The sequence below is a fragment of the Channa argus genome, chromosome 18 (assembly GCF_033026475.1).
Source record: "Channa argus isolate prfri chromosome 18, Channa argus male v1.0, whole genome shotgun sequence".
Taxonomy (NCBI): Eukaryota; Metazoa; Chordata; class Actinopteri; order Anabantiformes; family Channidae; genus Channa; species Channa argus.
In genome coordinates, this window is record NC_090214.1 from 8,130,206 (window position 1) to 8,147,472 (window position 17,267).

General features: G+C 39.9%; 2 protein-coding genes across 13 annotated transcripts in view; one reads left to right on the forward strand and one right to left on the reverse strand.

Moving 5' to 3' along the window:
• The first annotated feature begins 307 nt into the window (after window positions 1–307).
• Window positions 308–1,890, forward strand: zgc:86839 (Cyclin-dependent kinases regulatory subunit 2-like). Its single transcript, XM_067484150.1, has 3 exons — window positions 308–506; window positions 1,023–1,150; window positions 1,254–1,890. Exons 1-3 carry the CDS (start codon window positions 448–450, stop codon window positions 1,295–1,297), a joined length of 231 nt encoding a protein of 76 aa, XP_067340251.1. The 5' UTR covers window positions 308–447; the 3' UTR covers window positions 1,298–1,890.
• An 813-nt stretch (window positions 1,891–2,703) lies between these two features.
• sema4d (sema domain, immunoglobulin domain (Ig), transmembrane domain (TM) and short cytoplasmic domain, (semaphorin) 4D) overlaps window positions 2,704–17,267 on the reverse strand; it is a 36,609-nt gene continuing 22,045 nt past the window's right edge. For 7 of the 12 annotated variants that reach the window (XM_067484141.1, XM_067484139.1, XM_067484142.1 and 4 more), the window contains 14 exons: window positions 13,514–13,647; window positions 12,159–12,304; window positions 12,002–12,064; window positions 11,790–11,888; window positions 11,582–11,675; window positions 11,290–11,406; window positions 10,491–10,642; window positions 9,847–10,022; window positions 9,564–9,720; window positions 9,164–9,386; window positions 8,111–8,223; window positions 7,566–7,738; window positions 7,287–7,333; window positions 4,743–7,029 (listed from right to left, as the gene is read on the reverse strand). In XM_067484141.1, the coding sequence (XP_067340242.1) occupies window positions 6,020–7,029; window positions 7,287–7,333; window positions 7,566–7,738; window positions 8,111–8,223; window positions 9,164–9,386; window positions 9,564–9,720; window positions 9,847–10,022; window positions 10,491–10,642; window positions 11,290–11,406; window positions 11,582–11,675; window positions 11,790–11,888; window positions 12,002–12,064; window positions 12,159–12,304; window positions 13,514–13,647 (2,704 nt within the window). In that variant the 3' untranslated portion in view covers window positions 4,743–6,019. Of the gene's footprint in view, window positions 3,121–3,432; window positions 3,576–3,679; window positions 3,893–4,672; window positions 7,030–7,286; window positions 7,334–7,565; window positions 7,739–8,110; window positions 8,224–9,163; window positions 9,387–9,563; window positions 9,721–9,846; window positions 10,023–10,490; window positions 10,643–11,289; window positions 11,407–11,581; window positions 11,676–11,789; window positions 11,889–12,001; window positions 12,065–12,158; window positions 12,305–13,513; window positions 13,648–16,220; window positions 16,250–16,617; window positions 16,679–17,267 lie in introns of those variants that run through there. The other 5 variants (XM_067484144.1, XM_067484145.1, XR_010911559.1 and 2 more) reach the window with 4 other exon arrangements.

Genomic DNA, 17,267 nt, shown 5'->3' on the forward strand with positions numbered 1-17,267 from the left:
TATGAACATCAGAATAGTCCAAAATATGTATGAGATAAGCACATTTTTAGTATTCCGATGGCTACAGCCAAAGTGTAATATCATAAAGATCTTTAACAACCAAACAACTAAGGATTCCCTTTAAACACAACTAGTAGCCAATTCTTGTGTAGAGAATATTTTATCTTTTAAACAAACAGCATTTGAAATAAACAACTACAAGCACTACTCGATGAAGGAACAATCAGGTTTTATTTATGTATTTAATTTTCTTAAAACTCACCTGACTTTGGTGAATTGATGATGGTGAGACGACGCGGAGATCCTGGTCACGTGGTCTACATCATCCAGTCAGAGCCTGGGTGCTATTAACAGCAATGGGCTAAACGTGTGTTGTGATGTCACTTTGTAACGTTTGTTTGTTGGACGCGTTTTTGAAATAACAACAATAGAGTGTAGCGTGAGAATATGTCTCGTAAGCAAATATACTATTCGGACAGGTATAGTGATGACCGCTATGAGTACAGGTGAGCAATATCTCTCGCTAATATTGTTCACTTTCTGTAAACCTGAAAGCTAGCCGACTGTAATGTTAGATATAAATACCAAGATAACCAGTTAGTCCTCATCCGTTTAGTTGTGTGTTTATATACAAATAAAATACAGCTTAAACTCTTTCAGTAAAACAAATCTCCCCTTTATGTTGCTTGTCAAATGAACCTGGAGTGGGTTCACTGATGTTGTGACCAACAGTGCTAACCGTCAGTCGTTAGGGGGCAGTATTAAACCAAGTACGGTTTGGTCCACATCAATGACACGAAGAAGTCGCGTCACAAAACACATTTGCACAAGCGACATAAAAGTGGGATTTATGCGATGGCATAAGTTTTTAAACAGTTTGTTTCGCTTAAACAAGCGGGTGGTTCCCCTCCCCACCCCAAAGACTAGTGAAGTGTGAATGATATGCATCACCTGGCCACACTGCCTTTTGACACTACCTGTCATTACAAATGACTAAGCACATTTTTACCTCCAATTATTAGACATGTGGTTCTACCTCGGGAAATGGTTAAATATGTTCCAAGATCACATCTGATGTCTGAAGAGGAGTGGAGACAACTTGGAGTGCAGCAGTCCCAAGGATGGATCCATTACATGATACATGAACCAGGTACTGCATGTAACCACGTTTGTCCCACACAACATGCTGTTGACTTTGTTTTGAAATGGAAAATGCACTGTTTGTTCTGAATAATCTGTTTTTGTCCCCTTAGAGCCCCACATCCTCCTCTTCAGAAGACCTTTACAAAAGAACTGACACCATCAATCTGCAAGATTCCTCTCATGCTTTTAATATTCACTGAATACCTTCTATCTGTAGTTGATGTTTGCTGTGCATTAGCTGTATATTCAGCCATATAGCTCAGTTTGTATAAAGGTGTGTATCTTTTGCATCCAACATATCTCATAGTTGTCAAATAAGACTACATTTACAGTATCTGAGTGATTAGATTTTATTTCATGGGTGTTTTCATAAGTTCATTACATGAATTTTATAATTAGGATGAGAGCCAGAATCAGCAAGTTGCCAATAGGCTGAATTTGTGGATCCTGCCAAAAATAGTACTTTCCCCCCTAAAATTTGATAACAAAAAACCTATGTGGCTTGTATTTAATACATTTAAATCATGGTCTATTTGAAAATCATGACACTTTGTTATAACAGAGTTATATTAAGAAGATGTACTTTAATTAGGCCTTTTTGAAAAGGTACAAATGGGCATTTGGCCTTGTAAGTTGTATTTTTTCCATTTAAGGGAATATTTCTCAGGGCTATCTTTTTTTTTAAACTTTAAAATCAATTCAATTTATTGAAAGCAAAAGATTAAATGAGTAATGGTGTGAACTTTGACTGGCGCAGACAGGATGACAGAACCTTTTATAGTTGAAGACCCGTAGTGTACACCATGGTTTTGCCATTTGTTTACACTTGTGCTGTTTTACTTCGTCACAAGACGGTGCTCTGGCTCCATTTGTGGATCACGGCATCATGACGGACATAAAAATGTTAGAGAGGATTGCCTGAATATACACAGTTCAATTTGCACATACTTAAGGTCTGGATTCATTTATGTTTAATTATATTCCAGCTTTTTGGTCTAAACATTTTAAGGTTCAAGTGTCTCAGATGTCTCTAATAGAACCAACTGCTATAATAAATACTGAGTTATAACTGGCTGGCATGCGGAAATGCTTGCTATGTGTTGGTTAATAATTCAGTTCCTGTTTCTGCATAAAGTCTGTTTTCACCATAAAACTGTCATTCAAGGCCTGAAGGAGTAATAAGCTGTTGGATAAAGTCTGCAGTGTGTGTGGGTTGGGTACAAGTTATGGCACATCTTTATCCTTATATTTAATGCACAAGTAGCTACTAATTTACTTACCTGCAGGCAATTCCAATGTAGGGGAATGCAAAACAACCCTAACCAAAAAAAACAAACAAAAAAAAAAAAAAAACATTAAACTAGAACAAATTTCAGTGCAGTTTGCATCATCCTTGATAAACAATTTTTGAAGAAACATTTTACCACCTCAATGTGCAGTAAATATACTCTAGAAAGAGTTTGTCTAGCTATTCAAAATGTCAAATGCCAAGTAGAGGCTTTGGGAGACCGTGAACATACGAACATCTACAAATAAATCACACTATAGAGAGGCCTGAACTGTCAGGAGATGGTACATTGGTAACCTTAACAGAATTACTTATACCATTTTTATTGTTCCATACAAGCACTGCTTTCAGGATGTACAGTTTGATCAATAAAAATAAAACGTGTTTTTTATTTTGAAAGGCAGCCCACATGTCCTCAAACTAAGGCAACCGATGAGCTTCATCCCCACGTCAGGTTTCACAGGAGTCCCAACGTAATTATCACAGCCAAGGGAGCCCCTGCAGAAGGCAGGTGTCATGAACTCTTTGCTTCACGGTCCATTAAACTTGTAAGAAGCAACACTGGGAAGTCTTTATAAGGTCCAGTGTCAAAGGTATGGTCCACCTGGACTGATGATCATGTGCACATCTAGATTCAGCCCGTGAAGCTCAGGACTTCTTCAAAAAGCTCAGTTGCCATCACAACTTTCCTGTAGAGGAGGATGTACACATGGAATAAGTACTCAAGGAATGATGTTAGATTTAACCAATGGTCATAAAGCCACAATGCTGTTTATTTCATGAAAGCAAAAAAAAAGAAAACTGGACTTTGTGCTTCTCTGGGGCCAAGAAAAAAGATTTTAAATGGCTCAATGAGTCTCACGAGTTCGAATGACTTGCCCAAATCCAAACATCCAGATCAGGTGATAATTGTTACACATGACTTATGTCAACCTCAACAACTGCAGTGACATTTCCAAACTCAGAAGAAAATACACTTGCATGCAAGAGCATAGACATACCCAGGCCTTTTCCCATCTTTTAAGCAGCTGCTCGTGCTCTGTGAGTGCACCTCTCCATTGGTTCAAATCTCTTGATGGAATGCTCTCTTCATCTGTCAATAACATCAGCTTTTATGGATACAGTATGAGCCACAACACATCTACTTTAAAAAACAAAAACAAACAAAACAAAAACACCAAAGTGGAATTGCTGACAACAAATCCCAGACGCTTTGCATTTTCACAGCCAAACACCAGGTCCAGATACCTCCAACAGTAAGGCGAAGGTCCACCTCAGACATGTCATTTCCTGTGCTGGCCTCAGCGACACAGTGGTACTGGGCGTCTCTGATCAGCGGCCCCTCTCGGAGCCAGCTGCTCACCAGTACTTCTCTCTGGCCCAGGGGCTGGCGATGCTCCATTATCGGGGTGTCCAGGCTGTGCCCATTTATTAGCCAGTGAATGTGGACATCACTGGGACCTGAGGGACAGAATCGGACTTCAAGTTGGGTCCTAATGGTCGAGACATGGACACGCCACAGAGATTGAGCATGCAAAGGGAGTACTTGCGCTTGGTCCTCCTGTTGTGGTGTTTAGTTTCACTATCATTTGGATTCTATTTTATCCTTTCTCAAAGTGATTTTGTCGTCTTAATGAGTCTATATTGGTTAAAGCATTGACTGAAATCAAAAATGTGAAAACAAACAACATTTGATGCATTTTATTTAGCCTCCCTACCATAATACACGACCCCAGAATGTCCCCTAAGTTTATTTTCATTTTTCCATATATACAGATATATTTAGACATGTTTACAGGCACAAAGAAAGTATTGACATCTAAGTCTCCTATAATTTGTTCTGAGCAGAGAGGATTCATCTTTAAAGTGTACAGGTTTATATAAAGTACACATTACACTGTGCTTACAGAATAATGGAGAACTGTGAGAAAACCACATCACCAGGAGGCTGGGAATTGAATCTCAAATTCCAGCTTTGATGGTTTAAACATTCAGTCACTATACAGGTGTCACACATCAGACGCACTAAAGATAATGTCAAGCTTGTTTTATACAAATTTAGAAACACACACACACACACAGTTTATGTTTGGGAAATGATTACATGCTTAATGCAGAAAGGAGAGGTGAGTAAAAAAATAAGGGAGGTTAAAAAGTGAGAAGTGTTAAGATACTTCCAAACCAAGCAAGAGGAGTTTGATTTGGGGTCAGAGTTGAGTCAGTTTCACAGGCCCCACTCACCCAAGGCGAGGCAGAAGAGCATGAAGGCTTCCTGGGCATGAACCCCCCAAGCTTGGTCCTTTAGCAGGGGAGGCAATAGTCTTACCTCTGCCTCCCTAGCCTCCACGTTGTTCAGGTTTATGGAGGTGGAGGAAGAGGAAGAAGAGGAGGAAGGGAGGGCAGAGGAAGTGGCAGTGAAGGAGAGAGAAGAGGTGTCGACAGGAGATGAGGCTGCAAGGAAAGGAGTGATGGAAGACAGTATTGAGGAAAAGAGGAAATCTAAACAAGGGAGGACATGCAAAACAAGATGAATGGAGACGAATGACGGCTAGGATTTCTGAAACCAATTGAGCTGCAATAAATAAAATGAAACAAAAACAAATTTGAAAGATCACAACTACTTACACAATGGACAAAGGTATAGTACCACAGGTGTGACTTAAATAAAATGTCTTAGAAAAACTGAATTAAAAATATTAAAAACTTCAGATTACATCCAGGGAATTTTTTTGAAAAACAACAACAACAAAACAAAACAAAAAAACAAACAAAAACAAAACAAGAACTGATCTAATTTTAATCAGGCATCATGTCACACTGTACAGCTTTGTTATCAAGAGATCACATAAGGGAAAAAAGTAGTAGAGATTAATATGCAGGACGATCAGAGTTTTGTATCCGTAGGAATGTCAACATCACATGGAGGAAAATCTGGACACCCAACATTGTTACGCAGGACAGCTCTACACAAGACAGTGGTTTGATGTATTCCAGCATTTTCTATCATGTAAATTGTTATTTGTCCACTTGTTTCTTTTTTGACTTTTAAACAATGCTTTGCCCCTCACCGGGTGAGATTAAGGCCCACATACCATGTGCTGCAGATGGCAACACACAACAGAGCAAAGCTACAACATACCGAGCAAATCTTCCCTGAGAAATTACTAAAATGCAGAAGCATTCACCCAAGTCCTATAGCCTATACATTGCTTTAAAAAATAAAATAAAAGAAACATCCAAAAGCTTGAAGAGATTATTTTTCACCCAGGCTGTACAAAAATCATGGTTCCAATTTGGAAAACATCACACTAACTTACCAATTTGGTAAAGAATGTTTCCAGTTTGGAATTTTCAAAATAGCTTTACTTGCTGGACTAAGCTGAGAGGGTGCAGCTTCCATAAACGTAGGTTTGCTTAACCGTCACAAGCCCTAAATCAGAAATTAAGTGTCTACAGTCAACAGGGGTTCCTTCACCTGGATGGTAATGTACTGCACAGACTTCCATATGGAGGACACCATTTAGACTTGTGGGAAGCAGCAGTGAGAGCACAAGCTTGTGTAAAGTGACACAAAACTGAGTCTTCTGACTAGCAGTACGGTTCATCTGCATCTGCAAACTGGATGGACTGAGATTCACAGTCCACATCGAAGGGTTTTTCCTGGGATGGGCTGTCATCTTCAAAACTGTTAGAAGGGATCTGACCGTTGCCACACTCTGGTTCGGTCTCATACCCGGTGTCACGGAGAGCGCGCTGGTTTTGGGTGGCGTGGCTGCCATTCTGTGTTGGCTGCTCAGTCATGTTAATTTTTTCTGTCGCAGATGTTTCCATTAGACCTGCTTCACAGGCACAATACTCAGGCTGATGGGTGCTCTTTTGTTTGCCCAACAGAGCAGCTCGCATTCGTAGGCAAGGAGCTGGGAGGTACTGCATGTAGCAGTTATAGGCCAATGCAGCCAGGAAGAGGACAAAAAACAAGATGAAGAGGAAAAGAAGGGCTGTGCTGCTGTTGTGCTGCAAATACTCAGCCGCTGGGTCCCACTTGTTTAGGTGGGGATCATTGGAGCTTGTGGGAAGATGCAGCTTTGGCTGGAACTTGATTGTGCTGCTCGGGGGTGGGGTTAGTGACAAGTCAGTTTGGGGGGGGGAGGTAAAGTGGAATGTAGCTGTGAAGCTGGAAGGAGCAATGGCCGAAGTTAGTGGATCTCTGTATGCCTTACTATTACCTTCACCATCATGTGTGCTGGATGTCTCCTGGATGCCCAGTGTGGAGGTGATGTGGCCTGCCTGCTGTGGGGGAATGGGTGGGAGATCCAGAGTCAGGATGTATCCAGCCAGAAGGCGGCTGAAGTTCTTCCCAGCAGCGGGGGCCCATTCCACAGCCCAGCACTCATAGTGGCCTTCATCTTCTGGAGCCACGCTGTAAATGAGGAGACCATTTTCGCCTAAGAAGTGGAAGCGAGAGGCCTCGGTGAGAACCGACTCGTTGAATTTCCACGTAACCTGGGCCAGGTTAGAGTGTACCAGACATGGCAGCTCAGCGGAGCTCCCCAGTTTTACTGTGATGTGCTGGTAGTCCTTCAGAGACAGACCTGATGCTAAAACAGAGAGAAAGTAATCACTTTTGGAGGATTAAAGTCTGGTCTAATTGGAGTGTATCCTGCTCAAAACAAGGAGAAGATGAGAAAAGAAAAGGAAAAATCATTCAATCTTTTAACCCCATTTTCATATGTTTAGGGCAATGTTTAGGGACTGTAACTTATTCTAAATTAAGAAAAACAATAACTATGCAGGTAGAGATGCCTGTGTCACAGAAAGCTTCTTTCAGAGCTTTTGAGATTATGTTGCTCCTTACCTAAAGGACACTTCTCTGCGTCACCATTCAGGCTCTGGATTAACCTCCTGAAAAACAAGCAAACATTTTTGTCCAAAGAAAATTACGTGCCCTCCTGAAATGAAGAACTATCTCAGTTGAGACAGTAAAGCAGGTGAAACTGGACAGAGTATTGATAAAAATGTCTCTTAAAGGTGGTTTTGTTTTGGTTACCAAGTCTGATAATGCATGAGTGGAGTACCGGTATGTAAGAAGATGGAGTGATAGAGAGTGAATGTTGCAAATCTAGCTTCTTGTTACCTCGGCCTTTGGCTAGAAGCATCGAAGATATTGACACAGGCTTTAGTGTGAGGGTTCCAAGCACAGTAGGGATCTCGTGCCAGGACACAGTCATCGCAGAACAGATACCTGCCACAGAAGGCTGTGGGTGACTGCACTACACCAGAGTCTGAACCAGCGTACAGGGATCGTGTCTGTGAAGGCACAAGGTTATTCACATTAATGCCGAAGGAGGAGTTATTATGTTTTAATGTAACCAAGATGTAACCCTCAATTGCACATTTCACATTTCTGCAAATTACAAAAAAGGTTTCTGCAAAAACTGTGAGGCAAACTATACATAAACACGTGCTACAGTTAAAAACATACTTGAAGTAGCACTTGTAGTCTGATTTAGCATTTCTTTTAACAGTCATCTTAGTAACTTCCTAGGTCGACATTTCACAGCGGACTAACCACATCAGATATAGTATGCATACACAAACACACTGACTACGTGTGGTTTTCATAGCTGAGAACATTTTCTGCTTCTTCGTCTGCAGTTGTCTTGCACTCAAGTCACTGACCTCAGATGACAGCAATAAGTTCTTGATGGGCTCAGAACTCTTCAGGAGCTGGATCTCCTCAACAATATGAATGTCTCCATCATACAACACCGACTTATGCAGGACTCCTTTATCTAAAGATGAAAGTTTCAGTCAGTTAGCAAAGGTACAAGCCAGAGATTAGCCATTTAAAAAAGTTAATGATGAAAAGGTGATAAAAAGTTTGTATTATGTAAAAAGCTAATATACACAATGTTTCTCTCTCAATGTCAGTGAGATTCTCAGTCACCCAGTGGTTTTCCAAAGTTTGAATCATGTCAACTGAAATTTCTTCTTGGCTAGAAACATTTCGCTACTTATCCAAGCAGTTTCTTCAGTCTGAATGAGTGGCTAGGAAACCCAGTTATATCCTCCGGAGTAAGCCTTTGTTCCACCCTGGCCTGAATAAGATTGTTAAGGTGGGAACAGGGTGAAGTCATCAAGACGTAACAATTACAAACCTAACCCCTAAAGGCCTAAGATGGAGGTTGTAAGGTGTGGTCCTCTTAGTGGATATGTGAAGTGGTCTTAATCTTCCTGGTGAGGTTGTGCATGAGGATTCTCCATGTGAGCATAAATTTGTACACTGCTGCTTCTGGTCCTGAGGTGTTGCTTCTTCTGTACTTGGCCATCCTCTTGTGTAGAGGCTGTTTGGCTTCTCCAGGGTAGAACTCTGAACACCCTTTACTACACTATACTGCATACACTAAGTTGCTCGTTTTGAGAGTAGTTCTCAGATATCTAATCTGCTTTTTGGCTTCAAAGGAGGGGGGGGATGTTTTCTGCCCTGTGCTTGGATAATTAGCTAAATGTTACTAACCAAGAAAGAAATCATTTTGACATGATTCAATCTTCAGATGTCTCTCTCAATGCACATTTTGCATGTCAAAACTTTATATGATGTAAAAAATGTAATATATTAGATTAAGGGAACTGTAGAAGCACACATGCTAAAACTCAGTGACTCTTATTACCATTAACGGCTAACAAAGATAACAGATTAAATTTTAAATGTATTAACAGAGATGCTGTCACCTGTTCCTGTAAAGATGACATCATAAATGTTCTTATCGAGTGCTTGGACCCTCTCCACAACAATCTGAGTGTAGTTTACATCTTTGGTGATGAGGCGAGGTCCATTGCCAATGGGCAGGATGGGATCCTCCAGCAGAGGGTGGTCCTTCACAAACTGAAGGGTCTTGTCAGGCAGGTGGAGTGAGCTGCTGATGTTCTGCTCTCGCATCAGGTTGTTAATACACTTGTGGAGGAAAAACAGACTGTATGTTAAAAAAAATTTTTTTTTAAGAAATTGGCCTGTTAGAGTTGTAATTAGTGAATTATTGTCTCTGAGGAGTGAGCTACACAATGTTTGCACAGATTGTTTAATGAAACTCAAATCTGTCTTGACTTATTAAGCTGTGTTTAAGGTACTTACTGCTCCAGGACGTGGAGAAGGAGTGATGCCATTGTATCGAACCCACTTTGTGTGAGACTGTTCCACTGTGGCCTTCTGCATGTACTTGCCCTTGGAGAAGACCTCTTCTACCGCCGTCAGGTTGTAGGCACAAACTGCTGACAATCCCACATTACCCCTGGTTGATGAGGATGATGATTGAGTCAGGAGAAAATGGGGGAGGTAAAATTATGTGGAAATACTGCACTTTTCCCCTGTTCCTGACTTCAAATCATCCCCATCTCAAGATAATCAAATCACTGACCATTGGGAGGTGAAGACACCGTAGATGACTGTATTCCTCCAGTCTGTTCCTTTCAGGATAAAGACGTCATGCACCACGTTGAAAACAAAGTTAAGTTCAGGCATGGAGCAAACCAACTTAGCTTTCAGGAAGGATGTCCACTTTTTCTGAAGAGTACGCTGCCCTCCGAGGTCACCCTGTGGTCAAATATTGAAAACATTAGGTAGCCTTTGGAGAATCAGGGGAAAACAGAAATAAAAAGACAAAGAGACAATGACACAGCCTGAAAATATAATAAAAATAACTGATGTGTCCCATTTCAGATTACACTTCTGACTAGTAACACAATTTATTTGTTAACCCTGCAACAGGACACAAAGTTCTTTGTTTTCAAAGTAACATCATGTGAAGGAAGTTGTGCTGGATTTGATAAAGGTTTCACCATTGCATTGGTATTGTGTGTGTCCATGTGTCCTCAGCACACGTGTGCAACAACCTTTACCAACTCTGATTTGAACTCAGGTTAGAAAGGGAAGAGCTAAAGATGATGAAAGAGGAGAGAGGTAGAGAGGGTTCTACACAGAGAAAGCCATGCACGCAGAGACGGAGGATAAGGGCTATAGGATGGTGCTGGTATGTACAGATGGTACATGACGTATGCTGACCTTACAGACGCGGCCCACCCGGGGGATGAGCAGCTTGCCAAAGAATTCGTACTCTACAGACACCTCCGTGAAGAAGTAGTAGATTTTATCGTCTTCTCCATCTGCTCCGTTTCTCCCTTCTCTGATCACGTCGGCAAAAACAAAACTGGGCTCTGCATAGAAAACAAAGTGTAGAGAGAAAGGGGTTGGTAAAAAGTATTTCAGGAGGATTCTGCTCTTAAAGATGCTATTACTTAAAATTCAGCAGGAGGTTCTTTTGAACCCTAAAAATCAATAAAGAGGTTTCCTTTTCAAAGTCCAAATAGGTCCACATTTGTATCTTTGTTATATTTAGTATCTCCTCATAAGGAGTCTGACCTGATTTATATTTGGTTAAATGTTGACTGAACACGTATCTCTTAAACAGGTGAAACATGCTGAATGACACCTCTGAAATAAAAGTTTAACTGGGAGGATGCAACTTGTAAAACTGATGAGAAACAATGTCTATCTGCCAAAGTTGTCCAGCTACGAAAAACTCCACTCTAAAAAAATGAATTGTCTTCCCGCACAAAGGATACAAACACAGACAGAGACATACACTGCAATCAATTGTTCCTCCTCACTGAATTAAGCAGTTGAATATCTTAAAAAGAGAGTAGCTCTGCAACAATGGCAGGCTAATTACCTTGATCAGCTACCTTTCCGTGCACCCAGACCGGCCCCAAAAACTGATACTTGGGATTAGCCCGGGGACACGTCTTGTTTATACTAACAATATTTAATTAAATTAACAATTTGACATATTATCCCAACTCACCATTGAGCCATGATGTCGAGTACTCTGTCCTCAGCAGGGACTGGTATGGAGAATATCTGGAAATTATTGGTTCACTTCCTAAGAAATTATAAGCCGTCCCCGAGTACAGCTCTCCATCTAATACAGAAACACAAAATAAAATGTTTAAAAAATAAATAAAAATAAATAAAAAAATCTTTTGTCCAGAGAGTCTATTTTGTCTGACAAAAATAGAGAGATTACTGGGGATTACTATCCATTTTACTGCAGGGCTGACAAAGAAAGTGCTCTTTGAAATGAAATCTCCACTCACCAACCATGACAGTAGTAAAGCTCTGAGAGGGGTCAAAAGAGCACTTTCCCCGACCGTCTTCATGCCGACCCACCAATGAAAAGGTAGCAAGGTTCTATACAAGAAGAGTACATTTCTGTTTAAAGGTTGCTGCACAGATTGGCAGGCCCAAACATTTATTGGTGCAGTGTGATGTTCCCTGTAAAGGAGGAATTGAGCACTAACTTACCAAGTAGTCGCACTGAGGCTGAAAGGCATGTGTACCGCAGACATATAGACGGTTATCGTCTACAAACTGTAGTACTCTAATGTAGTTTAGACAATCCCTCTAGAATGCAACATGTGATAAATTAAAATAAACTGGTCGTGTATACTGTTGATTGATAATAATTGAATGAATGAATCAAACATCACAGATTATAAAACAAATTGTTGAACTACCTCTTTTGATTTTCCTTTAAGTGTGCACATTGACATGGGCTTTTCTGCAACTGTCCAAAGAGCCTTAAAATTGTTTACAAACAGAAAATCATAGTTAAAAATTCTCTTTCCATGTCTTTTCCCCCCTCCCATTATCACTTTATTCAAGTTTTGATACCTTGTTGTTTCTGACTGTCACATTCTTCTTGCTGAGCTCAAAGATGGCCTCTCTTGCTCCCACATACAGCGCATCCCTTTTCTCACTCAGCAACAATGTGGAGTAATTAAAGAACCCAGGCTCAGAAAACTCCATCAAATCTAAATCTGAGCATTAAACCAATGGATGACATTACATTAGCATTTAAAAAAACATAAACATAATATACCAAGTATTACTTATGTATCGCTTATGAACATCTGTTCATGAGTTTGATTTAACATCTCATTTATTAACTTGTTGTTTTGGATACACCACCCATATTACTGAATTTATTCACTCTTGCTGCTCATTTCAGTGCCATTTCCAGGCACAGCAGACAGCTCTGATAAACAAATTTTACACTACCGGCTCAGTACCAAACAGCAGACGGGTACATGTCAGGAACTAGTTGGTAAACAAACTGGAATAATTCCAGAACTTCTCCATAAATTAATAATGTTGCAGTATATGGTGTTTACAGTTCACTTCCACTGCTCAAAAGTGTCTAACAAAAAATTAAGATGTGACTTTAAGCTGCATTAAATTAATCACAAGAGGTGATACATTAAAATAAAGAGTCCATTGAAACATAGCTTTGATTATTATACAAGCTTTAAAGACCCATCTGTGCCCAAATACAGAGAGCATTATGTGTGGACTGTATCTTGTTATACTGTGTATTGAGAATGACCTAGATGAGAGTTTAGATGTGCCAGGTTCAAGCAGCCTTCATGTTGCAGGTGCCTGAACATAAACACCTCCACAATGAAAGCAAAGATCCTCACTGACAGACTGACTTAAACAGTGACCGAAGAACTTTGTTAATGGGAGAGCTGTACTGGTTCTCACAGAGTGACAGAGTTACTGGAGCTATTTATGTAAAGAGCAGTATGCAGACAGAGCTTCCGCCTGACTAAACACTCTAAGTTGGGAGTCTGATCATACTGAGAGCAGTCTGTTGAGATAGAGGAAACAGGTATAACCAAGCAATCTATTGTGAACCTGAAGTTGAAATACAGCTTTGTATAGGATTTATACAGTGTGAAGTTTCAGTTCTTGCGGAACAACTTTACATTAGAGTCTTTGGTTTCTAGGTTAAAATTGCGCAAGTTCATGGGTACCAAATCAGACTCCAAACCATGACTTCCCAAAGAGAGCAACTTTAGACTTCATGTCTCAAAGTTTCTATTCAAATCAGCATAAGGCTTCCGAACACTTTGCAGAATTTATCACTAATTAACAAACCTGTAAAACAAACAACCCTTTTGTTTAACAACTCCTCAGTCAAGGTATATAAGATGAAATTAATGCAGTACTAATGGATTAAGGCTTACCTTGGTGTTTCCATGAAGTTCGAGGCACAGCGTGGGGTCCGTGGGTGGAAACCTCTAGGAGCAGCCCCAGAAAAACTCCTAGCACGCCAAATCCCATATTAGACTCTGACAACTTCGGTACTGTGAAGTTTCCTCTGCAAAGACACATACACACACACACAGGAAAAAGTAAAGCAACGTGCCAGAAGTAATGCACTGAAAAGCCTTTTACAAGGATGCAGAAATAAATGTCTTCTGCTGATTTTATCACGTAGCACAGACACAAAACAGACAGACATCAAATCAACTTCCCCTATGCTAAATGTTGGCAGGAAAAACTCATCCTATTTGGAATCTCTCAGATGGTTTTCACAGCAAACAACACTCAATTGAATAAAAATCAGTAAAAATAAACAACTCTGTTGGTGAGAAATGTCAGAAAAAATAAACCATTATGATACTCTGCAATGAGTAGTCAACTTCTCTATAACTTAGCTTCTGAAATGTTATTATTGCATATATTTCAGTCACTGAGATATCTTTGGGTTTTAAATTGTTCACACAAAACAAGCATTTGACATTTTATACCGTAGATAAAGTATCTGATCTGCATTATAGAATGCTAGTTCCAGCCCTTTGTGACAGTTCAGTAGTATGCTGTGAAAGATGAGCTTGCATGTGTGAAACACAAAAGGCATGCATATATGTTGTGACGGTTTTAAACGTCATGAAATGTGCTGACATGTTTAAGTGTGGCTTTTTTATTCCCTTTGTTTTTTGCAAATGATGCACTTTGTTAGTTTCGTAAGTGCACAATGCACAAAGTCAGCTATAAATTAGGAAATAATGCTACTGATGTTTATTCTCCTGAATCTGCAGTTTATTTAATATACTGTAGGGCAAAAGAAAGAAAACTCACTAGTGTTCAGAAACAAAGTAGTTTTTTTTTTAAAATTACATTTACTATAAAAAAGTGTTTTTAACTATTAGTAGTTTAGTGTGTGTCGTGTATGTATAACTTGTCAATTTATTGATGCAGAACTTTCCAGAACTCAACAACAAAATCTTAAAAATAGTCCTTTTATTTACGACTTCAAGAAACTGTATTGTTGCGACACAGTAAAAGCTGTTTCCGTCTGCCTCAGCTGATGATGACAACACCGTAACGACAGCATTCCTGGGAGTCATCAGCTCTTATCAGCTGCAGGTGTCCATTTTCATTTGCCAATTTGTAGCAATTTTTGCCTCTTAGCAGTGCTCGCATTGTGCACTGATAAGGGCTCCAGGCTCCTGTTTGTGCTCAACTTTCCAGGTCTGCCTCAGGAGGATGTCGGAGTAAATACAATCTGAAGCTGTCGTATTAAAAACCTGTGGTTTTTGTTTTTGGTCTGGCTTCAAAAGGGTACACACGCATGTACACACACAAAAACATAACTAAAAAATGCTGAGAATTTATATAATTAATAATGGGCATCAGTATTGCTAACGGCATCAAATAATCATGACATATCAGAGAACCTAAGTGTCTGCACTATTAATAACAGCAAATTTCTCAGAGTGCTCCAGTTTTTTTCCTCTAAAAAGGTGTCATGCTTTAATCTTAGAAGAACCTGAGCACCCTCCTGGTTTAATAGCAACTCTTTCATTAACCAGTGGTTTATTAATACCTAAGGATTTCCTGCTTTTCTTACTCTCACATGTAAAATTATTCAGTTAAAATTTTGGATGGTTGGTTGGACAAATCAAGGGAGTTAAAAATGTAACCTTTCTGTACTCAAAATCAATGGCTTTCGGTTTGTCGCCACAGTGGAACGTGTTCCGCACTTTGATTTGGCATGAGTTTTTTACGCTGGATGGCCTTCCTGCCGTTACCCTCCCATTTATATCCAGGCTCGTGACCGGCACCAAGGTGGTGGCTGGACGGGACCACACCTGGTGGAGTGGGATAAATCCCACTGCCTTCTGTACCCCAACCACCTGCTCTACCACTGATCCACCAGGCCTGAAGTCAAATAATTAACTTTAAAAAATCTCAGCTGAATAATTGATAATGAAAATTTGTATTAACACTTTTTTTTATTATTAATATAATAACATTTAAGGGCTTTTAGTTATTATTAGTTTTTAAATCTATAATGATCTACATTTGGACCGTATTTATAGTTGACAATTTTGGGTCAGTAGAAAAGCCGAGGGGGGGTTAAAGCATAAGCTTTAAAGCTTAAGTAAAATATTAAACAAAATCTCTAAAGCTGTTCTCAATCCCGCTTGTAATACATGCAATATTTGCCAAATTTAATGTCAAATTTAACGAAGGGTATGTGCAACCTAATCTTGAGGTCAAGTGTTATGCCTGTCAAACAAATTTACTCTGATGTGAACAAACACTGGTTACTTCTTTTATCCTGCAAATATGATTAACTTATCATATTAACATATAATAGTATTAACGCAAAGTGATTGACACAATTGGATGGTTCAACAACCTTCTTGATCCTGACCTAATCAGGGGAAAGGAAGGAAGGAAGGCAATAATTATATCAATACTCCTGTATTCAGGAGTTAGTTTTTCCATTTTGGAGTTGACTGTGGATTCACTGATGACCAGTGTTTTTGTAGTAAGCAGAAGGCAAGTGTGTCTGTCTAGCAAGCTGATTTGTGCACTGTTCACTCAGAAAATAATGTTATTCAGTACCACACAGGTTATTCTGGTTTTTAAAAGCAGTACCTGCAGCACATCTCTGCAAAGTGGTTGGCCTGGTCATGTGAAGCAGAGGACAAAAGGTTATCAGATGTCTTGTAAGACAAGCACTGAGATAACAAATTTTACTCACGGAAACCAACAAGCAGTCAAGATGCACTAATTTGGATTTGATACACATTCAAGCTACTGAAAAGAATCCTGTTCAATTAAAAGTTACTATGAGGTGAACGGAAGCTATTGAAATAAAATTACTTCAGTAGTGAATATGAAGTAGTGTTTTAAAGCTTCAGGTAATTTGTCCTAATTTTTGATTTTTTTTTTAAACATAATTACAGAAATATGGCGATGAGGTTATAGGACCAATAAATCATTGTCAACAACTATTTAATGACCTAGTAACAGCATTGAGGCTCATACTAACCACACATTGGTTAGAAAGCCCCAGGGGCAGACGTATCCACAATCAATGAGGCACACAGCAGCTAGAGAAGAGGGGGAAGAATGATAATTGATTATCGATTCATTTGTAAATGAGAAGAAATGGCTCCAGATGTATGACCCTCCAAATACTGGGGCTGTTTGTTGTGAGGGACTAAAATCAGGCAAAGACGGAATTCCATCCAGGCTTCGGCCCCGGCCGCGGACTCTGCTCGCGATGGAGGTCAAATACACAAGGACCTATTGTTTAATGAAGATGAGGGTAGCCTCCACCCCACTCCACTCCACTTCCCCCCCCCCATCACATGCACATCATCACTACAGAGCAGCCAACAATGAACAGAGAGAGAGAGAGAGAAGAGAGACAATGAAGCAGAAAGAAAGGCAGCACTTCTCCCTCTCTTCCAGTTCCTTTCCAGTCTTGCCAATCTAAATGCCAGGACAGCTTAGCACTGAGAAAAGACCCGACCCAAGCCAGTGTTTTCAAAGATCGCATAAGCCCATGAGATCTGGAAGAATCTTATAAATATCATCCACAAACTGAATAACAACGACAACAGCGATTGTTAAAACACAGTCAGGGAGAAATAGGGGGTGACATACCCTGAGAGCACAGTAGAAAAAAACAACAAA

What these genes read in the sequence shown, in the direction of transcription:
- zgc:86839 (XM_067484150.1), top strand. Translation starts at nt 448, where the DNA reads ATGTCTCGTAAGCAAATATACTATTCGGACAGGTATAGTGATGACCGC. An exon ending in GATGACCGCTATGAGTACAG is followed by an intron (nt 507 to 1,022) that starts GTGAGCAATATC and finishes TCCAATTATTAG; the next exon opens with ACATGTGGTTCTACCTCGGG. An exon ending in TTACATGATACATGAACCAG is followed by an intron (nt 1,151 to 1,253) that starts GTACTGCATGTA and finishes TTGTCCCCTTAG; the next exon opens with AGCCCCACATCCTCCTCTTC.